General features: G+C 31.9%; 1 protein-coding gene across 6 annotated transcripts in view; it reads left to right on the top strand.

Annotated features, from left to right (window-relative positions):
* LOC145334295 (patatin-like phospholipase domain-containing protein 2) overlaps positions 1-13060 on the top strand; it is a 37908-nt gene that overhangs the window by 17448 nt on the left and 7400 nt on the right. For 4 of the 6 annotated variants that reach the window (XR_013884797.1, XM_080179691.1, XM_080179689.1 and 1 more), the window contains exons 4-13: positions 250-361; positions 835-895; positions 1467-1526; positions 4113-4188; positions 4602-4717; positions 5269-5363; positions 8103-8203; positions 8718-8836; positions 9245-9342; positions 9674-9778. Coding sequence is in view for 5 of the 6 variants with exons in the window: in XM_080179691.1 (XP_080035817.1) it covers positions 250-361; positions 835-895; positions 1467-1526; positions 4113-4188; positions 4602-4717; positions 5269-5363; positions 8103-8203; positions 8718-8836; positions 9245-9342; positions 9674-9778 (943 nt within the window). In the remaining variant the exon portion in view is untranslated. Of the gene's footprint in view, positions 1-249; positions 362-834; positions 896-1466; positions 1527-3223; positions 3413-4112; positions 4189-4601; positions 4718-5268; positions 5364-8102; positions 8204-8717; positions 8837-9244; positions 9343-9673; positions 9779-13060 lie in introns of all 6 variants that reach the window. The other 2 variants (XM_080179693.1, XM_080179690.1) reach the window with 1 other exon arrangement.

Raw genomic sequence — 13060 nt, 5'->3', positions numbered from 1 at the left:
AGAAAATTGTATTTCTAATTTAAGTTAGTGGTTGACTCTAATCCTGAGGGATTTTTTTCCTTGCGGTTCAATACCCATGTGCGGCTTTTCCAACCTTAAAATCATCCAACCTAACATAAAAAGCACCTTTAGTTCAAAAGATCTTTTGGGGTCTATTATTTATATAAAGAAAATCACCAGCTTTCAACAAATTATTTCGAAATTTCATGTCAACAAAAGATTCCATGTTTTACATGTGTCTATTTGTAGGTGAGATGACCAGCCGTATATTACAGATAGCCTGTGAAGCTAGGAAGCTTACTCTTGGTCCTTTCTCCCCCTCATTTAATATCACAAACATCCTTTATGATGGTTTAAACAGGTAATCAATGGCGGGCACATAATTTTTTTTCTTAAAGTGGTGAAAAAGAGGTAGATGCAGGCCCATTTAATTCTAAGGGGGGTGTTATACCCCCTACACTCCACTTAAACACGCTTTTGCAGGCAATTTTTTTGTAACGCTTTCAAATTAGTAGTGGCTACGCCCCTAGCTTTTAGGGGTGAAGCCCTAAAAGCGGGTAATGGTAAACCCCCACATTTAATCATTGTTGCTTAATCTACTAAACAAATCATTGTTGATTAATTTTGTAGAGAAAATAGCTTAAAGCCATTACAGGATCAGTGATTTTTTTGGTGAAGAACTGATCAACTGGTTGAGCGGTTACCGAGATTTTAAGCTTCAGACGGACAGACAGACTATAGTTAACAATCATAACTACTAGGACGAAAAATTTAATAATTATCTCAAATTAAAGGTTTCGTGATTTTTTTCAATATATAAATTCTATGTTTCAGAGTTTTGTCAGATGATATCCACTTGAAAGTACAAGGTCGTCTTCATATTTCTTTAACAAAGGTACTTATTAAGGCGCAATTTAACGTTCATTGCTCTGCCCCTCCAATTGATATAGAAATATAAACAGGGATAAGACAATGGACGAATAATTGATGTACATTTCAACCTACAGTAAACAAAATTACCCTTTCTAGTGGTAGAAATTTTTTGGCACCGCTAGTTTGAACCACCCAATCCAGATTTTTATAAGTTGTTCATAGTTTAGGACAAAGAATGAAATAATGGATTTATAATTTTTGTGTACCAGAATAATTTACAGTCTAATGTCCACTCCTTTTCTGGAATTAGGACATTAGATCTATGTTATTTTTTTAGACTTTTTTTTTAATGATAGTCTTCCAAAAAGTATTATGATTAACCCTGTATCTGCGCAATATTCAAGCTAATTAAACTTTTCTCCACTGTCCTATCCCTGCAGGGGACCATGGATAGAACAATGATTATAATCTTATTGTTGAAAAATATGAGGGGAATGTCTAGTGCAACTTATCTTATTTTAGCCTATTTTCATTACTTTGGGGCAAGATGTAATGAATGCGCATGGATGCCGCGCTAATTGAATATTGTTTAGGTTTATGATGGTAGCAATATTCTAGTCAATCAATTTGCAAACAAAGAAGAAGTCATTCAGGTAATATTTTGTGTGTGTGTGACGTGTGTTAAGTCGCGTGAGTATAAATGCATTACAGACAGACTAACCAACCAATCAATAAAGCAATTTTTACTTGTATTAAATTGTTATACTGGTAGCCTCAATAAGACATAAATGGAGATATATTATTATTTGGATCTTCAGGATTCTATGTTCTTTAATAAAGTGAAACTCACAGCGGGCTAAAATAACTACAACCCCCATCCCATCCACTCCCTTTCATTATATGGATATGTACATTCATTAAGACATCCCACATTGGCTTGAATTATTGTTTAATATAGCTTCTGGGAAGGTTTATACCTATTTGGGGGGTGGGTACCACCACCCTCCCAATCAACTTTAGAAAAATATGACACCTCCAAAAAAGAATATTTTTTACTTTTTTTAACTGAAATTAAAACTCCAAACCAACACCGACCTTGAGGCCGCTATTGATTAATATTGGAAGACACCTTTCCCCTTTTTTTTAACAAAGTATGTTCTTGTTATTTAAAACGTTAAAAGTCACATAAACATGATTATCAATTGTTTACGTTGAAACAAGGACAATTGTGTTCATCTTAGTATAAGCGCAGCAATAGAGATCACCACCCCCCTCCATTTTTTAATTTTAGTGATAAAAAATAAAATAAATTTTTTTGGGGGGGCAGGGTGATAGTTTTCTTGTGGAGATTTCTTTGTTGGGAGGGAGGTGGTACCCTCCCCTAAACCTTCCTTGGACCTAGAGAAGCTACCATGTACACTGGTACAGGAGAACCATATCGGTTCAGTGAATAGCGAGGTCCTTAGGTACACAAAGATAGACACACACAGATCCTGTTACTTTATTATAGAGATAATAATAATTAGCGACGTACAAATTGACGAACATACCCTAATTCTAGAGTAGCTGCGCTACTAAAAAAGGATTAGTTATACAAGTATATTACATCTTATCATGTACAATTTTATACAATTTTCACGTGAAAATTTTAACATATTCTTAAATTCATTTTGAAAAAAGTATTTTGAATAAAAAACTTTATAGGTATAATTTTTTTTATACTTTTCAAGATTTAAATTGCATTCAAATATTCAATCATTTCATAAGTCAACATAATAGACAAATAAAGGCTTTAGGGTTGTAGGAATAAAAATCGAAATATGATACCTTGGATATTGCACCAGATTTCTATGTACTCTATTAAATTGATACTCCCAGTTTCTTGAAGAATATTTTATGCATTGTCAGAACATTTTTTTATGCAGAACTTTAAGTACTGTTTTTGAAAACAAAAAAGGAAAATTAATAGATAAAATTGTTGATTTTTATGCATTTTTCTATGAACTTTTATGTTTACGTAGACTTATCATTTCTATTACATAACATAAATTAATCATTTTGGTGAAAATGTTTCTCTTTTTTTTTTGTCTTCTAGGGACACTGGTGTGAGGGTGGTGGTGCTCTACCCCACCCCCCCCCAAAAAAAAAAAAAGTTATAAACCATACCTGGACCTATTAGAAGCTACACTGTAAAGGAGAGCTAAATCGGATCATTAGTTATCCTTCGATGCAGACAGACAAAGTGACAAACACACATCCTGTTATTTTTAAATTAAGAGTAAACTAATGATCAATTTATAATTTAGGTTGATTATAATTTTTTAAAAAGTACTAAATGAATTTTGTGTAGGTTATCCTCGCCTCCTGTTTTATACCAATATTTAGCGGTTTCAAACCGCCTACCTACCGCGGGGCTTATGTTGTTGACGGCGGCTTCAGCGACAACCTGCCGACGGACAAGCACACAATAACGGTCAGCCCATTTTCCGGGATGGCGCACGTTTGTCCTGATACAGAGTTGGATCTAGGGGGTTATCACGTGAGTCAGTCAGAAATTGGCGGATTTTTTAAATAGATTTTTTGCCTTTTAGATTTCTGTTCATTTTAAACTGTTCTTCCCTTTTTATCTATCCTAGCTATATATCTACATATATTTTTTGTATTTCTAGGTTGTGTTAGCAGGTATTTATATCCATATTTTCTATCCAGCTTGTGTTAAAAGAGTATTTATTATCCATATTTTCTATCTAGGTTATGTTTAAAAGTATTTATCCATATTTTCTATCTAGGTTGTGTTAGCAAGTACTTTAATACCCATATTTTCTATCTAGGTTGTGTTAGCAAGAATTTATATCCATATTATCTATCTAGGTTGTGTTAGCATTTATTTATATATCCATATTTTCTGTCTAGGTTGTTTTAGCATGTACTTTTATACCCATGTTTTCTATCTAGGTTGTGTTAGCAAGAATTTATATCAATATTTTCTATCTAGGTTGTGTTAAAGAGTATTTATATCCATATTTTCTTTCTAGGTTTTGATAGCAAGTACTTTTATACCCATAATTTCTATCTAGGCTGTGTTAGCAAGTATCTATATCCATATTTTCTATCTAGGCTGTGGTAGCAAGTGTTTATATCCATATTTTCTATCTAGGTTGTGTTAGCAAGTACTTTTATACCCATATTTTCTATCTAGGTTGTTGTAGCAAGTATTTATATCCATATTTTCTATCTAGGTTGTGTTAGCAAGTACTTTTATACCCATATTTTCTGGCTGGCTACCTCCTAGATACCGAGGCACTAGAGTGATAGGTATGAACAGTCTTGAATCAGCTATGTGTTCAGTTCAAATCTAGGTCAAACAGTGTCATAACTAAAGACATTAAAATGATATCTTCTACTGCTACTAAATAAGACGTACAATATAATCATTCACTAGACTACAATCTGGAGTTTACTTATTACTAAGGTTTAGTTGGTTTCATAGATATTCATATGGATATGTACTTCATTGAGCAAATTCAAAAAGACCTCATGGTGGTACTGTATGTATAATTGCATTTTTAGAATTATACTCTTTCTGTTCTTATATTTTTATCTTTCTGGAAGAATATTTCCTCCTTGTTGACTTAAAATAATCTTGCCTTCTCTATCTTTCTTAATGTTCGGCGCCAAAAAATTAGAGTTAAGACGACCTTTAAGTAATGGCGCGAAATTTTGTATAGATGGTGGGTACAGTGATAATTTACCGGTGCTAGATGGGAACACCATCACAGTGTCGCCATTTTCTGGCAACTCTGACATCTGTCCACAGGATGATACGGCTTGGAAAGTCTTCCAGGTATTAACTAAATATTATGAATCAGAGAGATTGGCTGCTGTTTAAATTTGTTCTGGATTATATAGTATTTTAGAAGGAGGTGTATTTCATCTAAAAAAGGAACAATTTTGACTCTAAGTTTGTTTTCAGATGAAGTAGGCCTTCCCGAGTATTTCGATTATTTTCAAATATTTCTTTCTTCATTTCTCTATCCTGTATTAAATTGTTATAAGAATAAGAAAATTTGTAAAAAAAAAATTTAACTTTCACTTATCTATTTTTTTAAAATGAAGTTTCAAAAATTACTTTTTCGAGGATGAAAAAGGGGGAAATAGGTTGTGCTAAAATTTCGTAATATTATGAGTAAGTTTCCAATCAAAAGCGATAATTAAGGAAATGTTATTAAATATACGTTTAATTTTACTTTGCGTTTTGTCAACATTAAGAACATTTAGACTTAATAATCGCTTTCGACTGGAAGCTTTCTCACAACGTACTTCCCCCTATGTTATCATTGACATATTTAGTTTTTAATTTGTTGTGGTGACCTTTTTGATATTTGTATTGCTAAGGTGAGTGTGGCCAATACCTCCATAGAGATATCCAAAGAGAACCTGTACAGGTTGGGGAATGTCCTTCTGCCACCTCATCCAGAAGTTTTATCCAGGTATAATAGGAAATATGTTGCTGTTTAGTCCATACTCTAGGGGTTAGTTTATTTGAAACAACACGCAACAGACTATGAATCCTTTGATTGCAAAGAATACTTGAACACATTGGAAAATGTCATCTCATCCAGAAGTTCTATCCAGGTATAGTAGGAAATATTTTGCTGTTTAGTCCATATGCTCAGAGGATTAGTGGATTTCAAGTTACACATAACATACAACCAGCTAAGAACACTTATACAGATTGGGCATTACATCATTTGATAACACAGTAACAGTCTTGGCAAAAGTAACAGACAACCAACACATTTATCTCAGTATTTAACATAAACATGGTGCATTATTTGCCAAATGTACCACTTTTCTGCACTACCTCTCCGATTTTGTTAATACTCTATATTTTGGTCCGTTGGGTCATTCAAGGATGCTGGATGGCCAAAAAAAAGTTTCAGAGTCCCTGGATGTCTAGATATCTAGCTATCTATGAAGGTAGGTAACAAAAATTTAAAAAACACCCATTTTTTCACAATTTAAAAAATTAATTTTTTCATCAATCTTACATCCAGCCTATACATTTTATACACCAAAATGATCGTTTATTCATGTAAAAAGCGCACATATTGCTATTTTAACCAAACCTCTAATTTTACAGGGTGTCCAACAAAAAGTGTATTTTGGATATCTAGCGTAATACCCAAAATACCTGTCCGAAAAAAATCATTTTTTTTGGCTTAAATCCTGTGTTTTATCTGTGTGCATATGTGGTATATAACGGTTCGGACCACCCGGGACTATAAGGTTGTCAAATTTCACTTTGGGACACCCTGTAAATGTGATTTTTGCGTCTGTATAGCTAAAACTTGGTCCAAATTGGCTATTTTTTCCAAATTACTCTAATATGTGTCTTAGTATTTTTGGCCATAGTGTTTTCTGACCAGATCAATATTTTCATATTTTTTGGACACCCTGTATTTTCAAAAAAAGAGAAAAAAAAATTTTGTTTTTTTTTTAAATTTTTTTCTATTTTTAAGTTACTTAAAACTGTCATATAGATACAGATTTTGACTAATAACAATAATATTTGCCTATTTTACAAATTTTTACACTTTTGGGACACCCTGTGCATGTTTTTGAAAAATGATGGTTTTTGCCCATTTTTAGGGGGAAGGAGTCGTTTTTGGGCCATAGACTATTTCTTCATTTTTGTTGAACTTTTCAAGACACATCATTTGTTATTTATGCAAAAACCGCAAAAACCGAACCGTTTTGCCATTAATCACCGCCAAAGGCGGAATTTTTTACGTTTTTGCCGTTCCGGAGGTTGTAATGGGCATTTGTGGTAAGAAAACATTGATTTATCAAGATCCCTCTGAAATACTTTTATTTAGGTAATTTAATTTACTAAATTTCATATTAAGTAAATTTTTTTGTGCAGCTAACCGATTTTTGTCAAAAGGAATTTCAAATGCACATGATTTATGTTTCTTTTATTACTTATGTTATAGCAATTATTTATGTTATATTCACTTCATTTTTTTGTTTTAACAATTGAAATTCATCTCGACGAAAAACGGTTAGCTGCACAAAAAATTTTACTTTATATGAAATTTAGTAAATTAAATTACCTAAATAAAAGTATTTCAGAGGGATCTTGATAAATCAATGTTTTCTTACCACAAATGCCCATTACAACCTCCGGAACGGCAAAAACGTAAAAAATTCCGCCTTTGGCGGTGATTAACGGCAAAACGGTTCGGTTTTTGCGGTTTTTGCATAAATAACAAATGATGTGTCTTGAAAAGTTCTAGAAAAATGAAGAAATAGTCTATGGCCCAAAAACGACTCCTTCCCCCTAAAAATGGGCAAAAACCATCATTTTTCAAAAACATGCACAGGGTGTCCCAAAAGTGTAAAAATTTGTAAAATAGGCAAATATTATTGTTATTAGTCAAAATCTGTATCTATATGACAGTTTTAAGTAACTTAAAAATAGAAAAAAATTTAAAAAAAAAACAAAATTTTTTTTTCTCTTTTTTTGAAAATACAGGGTGTCCAAAAAATATGAAAATATTGATCTGGTCAGAAAACACTATGGCCAAAAATACTAAGACACATATTAGAGTAATTTGGAAAAAATAGCCAATTTGGACCAATTTTTAGCTATACAGACGCAAAAATCACATTTACAGGGTGTCCCAAAGTGAAATTTGACAACCTTATAGTCCCGGGTGGTCCGAACCGTTATATACCACATATGCACACAGATAAAACACAGGATTTAAGCCAAAAAAAATGATTTTTTTCGGACAGGTATTTTGGGTATTACGCTAGATATCCAAAATACACTTTTTGTTGGACACCCTGTAAAATCAGAGTTTTGGCCAAAATAGCAATATGTGCGCTTTTTACATGAATAAACGATCATTTTGGTGTATAAAATGTATAGGCTGGATGTAAGATTGATGAAAAAATTAATTTTTTAAATTGTGAAAAAATGGGTGTTTTTTAAATTTTTGTTACCTACTTTCATAGATAGCTAGATATCTAGACATCCAGGGACTCTGAAACTTTTTTTTGGCCATCCAGCATCCTTGAATGACCCAACGGACCAAAATATAGAGTATTAACAAAATCGGAGAGGTAGTGCAGAAAAGTGGTACATTTGGCAAATAATGCACCACATGCAAAAAATACATGTTGTCTTTTTAATGATTGTTTATTTTCTTGACCTATTTCAGAGTATGCAAACAAGGATTTGAGGATGCATTGCGATACCTTCAGAAAAGACATCTTATTTCTTGCACAAGATGCCTTACTATTGATGCTCATTATATCAAAGGTAAAAATTTAATTTTTAAACTTGTTACAGTAATATGGCACCTTAATTTTTCTATATTTTCAAAATATAACGCAAATATTTTTGCAAGATTAGAATGAATTAAAATGGCGCGAAAATTTCATAGCAAAGACGACATATTAAATTACCTCCTGTTCAGTATTAGTTCATCTAGTTTTAACATGTGCAACAATGATATGGTACCGATATCACTTTCTTATACTATACCGAGTTTTAGGGAAAGATTAAATTCTTAGGAAGGGAGGGGACATTGGGTTGTTTGTTACACTAGTCACAAAAGTTTTATAATAATGTTTTCTTATTCGTTGACTCACTAAATTTTGGGACTATTAATTAATTTTGATTGATTGGTTCATTTAGTTTAGTGTTAAACGTTTATTCCACTAATAATAATCTACAATAGGGGTAATTTTGTGTATCATCATTGGGGATGTATATCAATTTATCGGCCATTGTCTTATCCCTTTACATCCCTGTCAATATCTTGTCCATTTAGAAGAGGAGCAGGAAGAGGAGTTGAACATTCAAGATTTCAGGAACAGCCAGGAGTTTAAGAATATCCAAGAAATAAAATGCAAAAATCATAATTCAAACTGCTTAGAATGCAAACTTAAGGTAAAGTAGAATTGCGACCGCAGCTTTAAAGTGCAGATGCGGTTGCTTGTTGTGGGAAATTAAATAATTCTAATACACATCATAACTAAAGACGTTTAAAATATTAACAGTGGCGTGCACAGCGATTGATTCACTACAGGTGTGTTAAACAATTGGGGAGTAAAAAAAAGTGGAATTTAGGTCTTCCTAATTTTAAGTTTTAAGGGGATTATTGACACCTCCGTATCATATGCCATTGGTTCGTACTGCTTAGTATCAGTATTAGGAAATTCGTAATGCCTTGGCCTAAAGATGCAATACAATGCACAGTAATGGCTTATAAAAAAAGATCGACGTAAGGACATTACAAAGTTTTATATTAGTTCTACAATTTCATCAAAATTATGATTATTGAAAGATTTGTTTCAGAGAGAAGTCGCTAAAGGTGATGATATTCCCGAGAGTGTTTGGGTTGTCTTTGAGAATGCTATCTCTGAAGCAGAGGCTGGCTTTGCTAGCTGGCTCAGGTACTGCGCGCATTTTTCATTCTTGTTTAGACTTTAATAGTATTGTAGCACATCGTACTATAGCCAGTTTTCCGTGGATAATGAAATAGAAAAGAGGCCAAAGGCTTAGGTCAACAAAAAAGTGATTCAATTCATGATTTCAATTTAATTTTGATTTAAAATTATCTCTAAATCAATATCTGTGTCAAAACTGGTTTTAAATCAGTGAAAATCAATTAGATTCACAGCCATACTGAAAATATTTGACATCTTAATGATAATATTATCATTGCTGCGCTTTTTAATTGTTATCATGTTTTCATTGGCAGAAAAGTAATAACTCATATTCCAGGTTTATACCAGCCTCCAGAATATTCCAGCTGCTGACCTTGCCAGCTGCCATACCCTTCAACATTGCATCTAAAATGCTGAACAGATTGATTGCTCTGCTTCCTGGGTAAGTTTTGTACTTGTTGCTTACGGTGCTTTCTGTTTCTGTCATTAAAGATCATCCAAACAATTGAACTTAATCAAATTTTAGAAATATATATTGTTTAACTTTAGGAAAAAGAATATTTTAGTTATTTAAAAAAAGATATCGACTTATATTCTGTTTGTTTATTATATCATAAAATAATGGGACAGTGAACAATTTATTAAAATGCGCGTTGCATCTTTAAAATTCATACCAACCCCAGAAAAAGGATAAAAACTAAAATTATAGTGATATTTTCTCAATAAGCCTAAGTACACTTTCATACGTAGAAATGTGTTTTGTTTCTAATTGATTTGAAAAGGATTTCTGTATATTAAATATGCAACTTAGAATATGCGGATCATGGAAAGAAAACGAAGTAGAGGGTTTTGCCGTGTTTTAACAGTAGCCTTTTTCTTATTTTCTGACCCTGCGAGGCAATCATTAACATTTACCTAACCTAACCTAAAATCAGAAGCAACTGTGAAAAAACGACGAAACCCGCTACTTCGTTTTCTTTCCATGATCCGAAGATGCATTTAACTATAAAAACAAATATCGTACTTGTATACAGATAATTTGAGTTATATAAATGCAATTTCTTATCATACAAAAAGGCACGTTATTTTAGAAATATTATTTTATAATTGTATTCAAAAAGGATATAAAAGTACTAAATAAACAAGGGTGGCAACATCCATTAAAGCGAAGCTCAATAAATCAGAATACAGTTAATATTAACATAGAACAAATAGTGTACCTATTCGTCAAAGGAATCACTGTTTTAAATAATCAAACAAATGGAATAAGATTCTATGGCAATTTTAGTCAAACAGTATTTATAATTAATCTATCTATCTATTAATACCGACTTTATTTTTTCAAAAATCTTAGTTTGAATTCGATGATACGATTCTATCAAGCCTGCATTTTGGATCGAAGCCACTATAGTTGCATACAGACAGATGGACATACGTTTAATATTGATACGGGCATCATCCGCTTGATTGCGCTTTCTTTGCCTGGAGGTCTTAACTGTGCTTCATTCTAAATGTGTCATGCGTTAGACATAAAAGCAGTGGGGACCAGGGATCTAAAAATAAGTCAATGGCCGATAAATAGATTTACATCCCCAATGCTAATGCACAAAATTACCCCTTCTGTAGATTACAATTAGTGGTTGAAAACTTTGGACACTCAATTTATCAAACAAAAGTCCCCAGAGTTGTTAAACCAACGAATAAGAAAATGTTATTATAAAGCTTTGCGAATCTATGTAATAAACAGCCCATTGTTTCCTCTCTCTTTGAGTAGAACTATTTTTAACGCAATAAGTAAAATAAAATAAATGTTTGTTTGTTTGACATTAGCAAAACATGTGAGGTTTATGGCATATTGATATTTACCGTATTTGAATGTCATATTGCATAAAAAGAAAACATATTATTATCAAAATATTTATTGATAATAGAAAAGGACAAAAAAAATGTTTTAGTCAAGAAATATTTTTAAAAAATAAATGCTTCCCTGAAAGTTGTAGACTCATTATCTCATATGTTTTTATACGTCCAAGGGTTGGGGTAAAGGGATGTTTAAACCTCTCAAACTTTGCACCTCTAATTTTATTCCCCTCAAAAGCTAAAAATGCATTAGATAACATCCTTAATAGTTATTTCTTTCGTCGTATTATAAACGGCTTTCCGCGGATATAGAATGTACAATTATAAGAGTAAAACCAGTTTTTTTAGCCCCGAGGTGCCAAAGGGCTTTTTATATTCGTAAAAAGTTGGATATAAGACGATGCTAGACATAGTTTTTTCGTATGGATGAGAACCGGTTCCTATCCACCGGATTCGAATGAATACAAGAATAAACCCTTAAAACCCCTCATTTTACCCCACTTAAAAAAAGACTTAGATGTCCTTGTTTTCCTTTACAGAGAAGCTTCATGTAAATCAGGGGATGGCTTTATGGTTTTTGAGCAGCTTAACATTTTTTGCTCAACAAAACTCAGGTGCAATATAGTTTTTCTTCTGGATTCAAACTATTCGCCTAGTATCATTTAAATTTCAATAAAGTTATACTTTTGAAAACAAACTAAAAATTTAGTTATAAAACAATTTTGTAAAAGTCCAAAGTCTGTAAGCAATTCATTGTTATATAAAAGTTTGGGGCAGATGTCATTAAATCATCTGTTTAACTCATGCCTTTAGTAGCACAGCTGCTCTTACTTCGTCACCTCGGGGCTAAAAAACTAGTTTTAATCTTATGATTGTACATTTCTATATTCGTAGAAAGCTGGATATAATACGATGCTAGACATAGTTTTTTCGTATGGATGAGAACCTGTTCCTATCCACCGGATTCGAATGAATACGAGAAAATTCATTAAATAACAGATAAACTAATATCATCCTTGTTTTTTTTAAGATAAGATGTTTTAAAAGAATGCATTAATTATTATGGTGAAATTTCATATCTTTGTTAATTAGTCAAAATGTACTTTAATTGAACATTTTATAGTACGAATTTATTTTAAGATCATTTAGAACAAGGAAGTTTACGTTATTTAGTAGGAAAATATGTAGAATTCTGTCAAATTTTTATAAACGACGCTTTTAATTGAATATTAGAACTTAATCTTGGAAGTATGTGATTCCATTAAGGAAGGGATGTAACGCCGTTCTAATAATGATAATATTTTTTAAGCTATTATTATTCAATTCATATATTCAGGGTGTCTTTCAATTTGAAAGTAAAAAACACTGGGAAGAAGTTAATAAAAACATATTTGTATTGAATTAATATCATATAATTTCATAATGTCCCACAATTTAAAATTCTACAAAGAAACTTATAAATTATGCTTACTTTGATTTGATAATATATATTTACAGGGTATCCCATGAATTGAATGTAGAAACAGCTGATATTTCTTTGATTAATATATTTTATATTTACAAGCTTGTAAAGCTTAAGGTGTCCGACAATTTGATACTATTAAACGCTATATTTTTTTTATTTACTGGGTGTTCCATGATTTAAAACGGTAAAATACTGTGGAGAAACTGCCTCTGAAATTATTATATTAACAGGGTGTCCGATTTGAATATAGACAACGATTTGAAACTATTAAATGCTATGGATAAAGTGACTTTACAATTATTATATTTACAGGGTGTCCCACGATTTGAAACTATGGAACGATGTAGAGAAACTGACTATAAAATTATACTATTTTGCTTAAATTTGTTAATAGATAAT

This window comes from Acartia tonsa, chromosome 12 (genome assembly GCF_053477335.1).
Source record: "Acartia tonsa isolate MP-2025a chromosome 12, ASM5347733v1, whole genome shotgun sequence".
NCBI lineage: Eukaryota > Metazoa > Arthropoda > Copepoda > Calanoida > Acartiidae > Acartia > Acartia tonsa.
The sequence above is the reverse complement of the archived record's forward strand: the minus strand, read 5'-3'. Positions and strand labels throughout refer to the sequence as shown.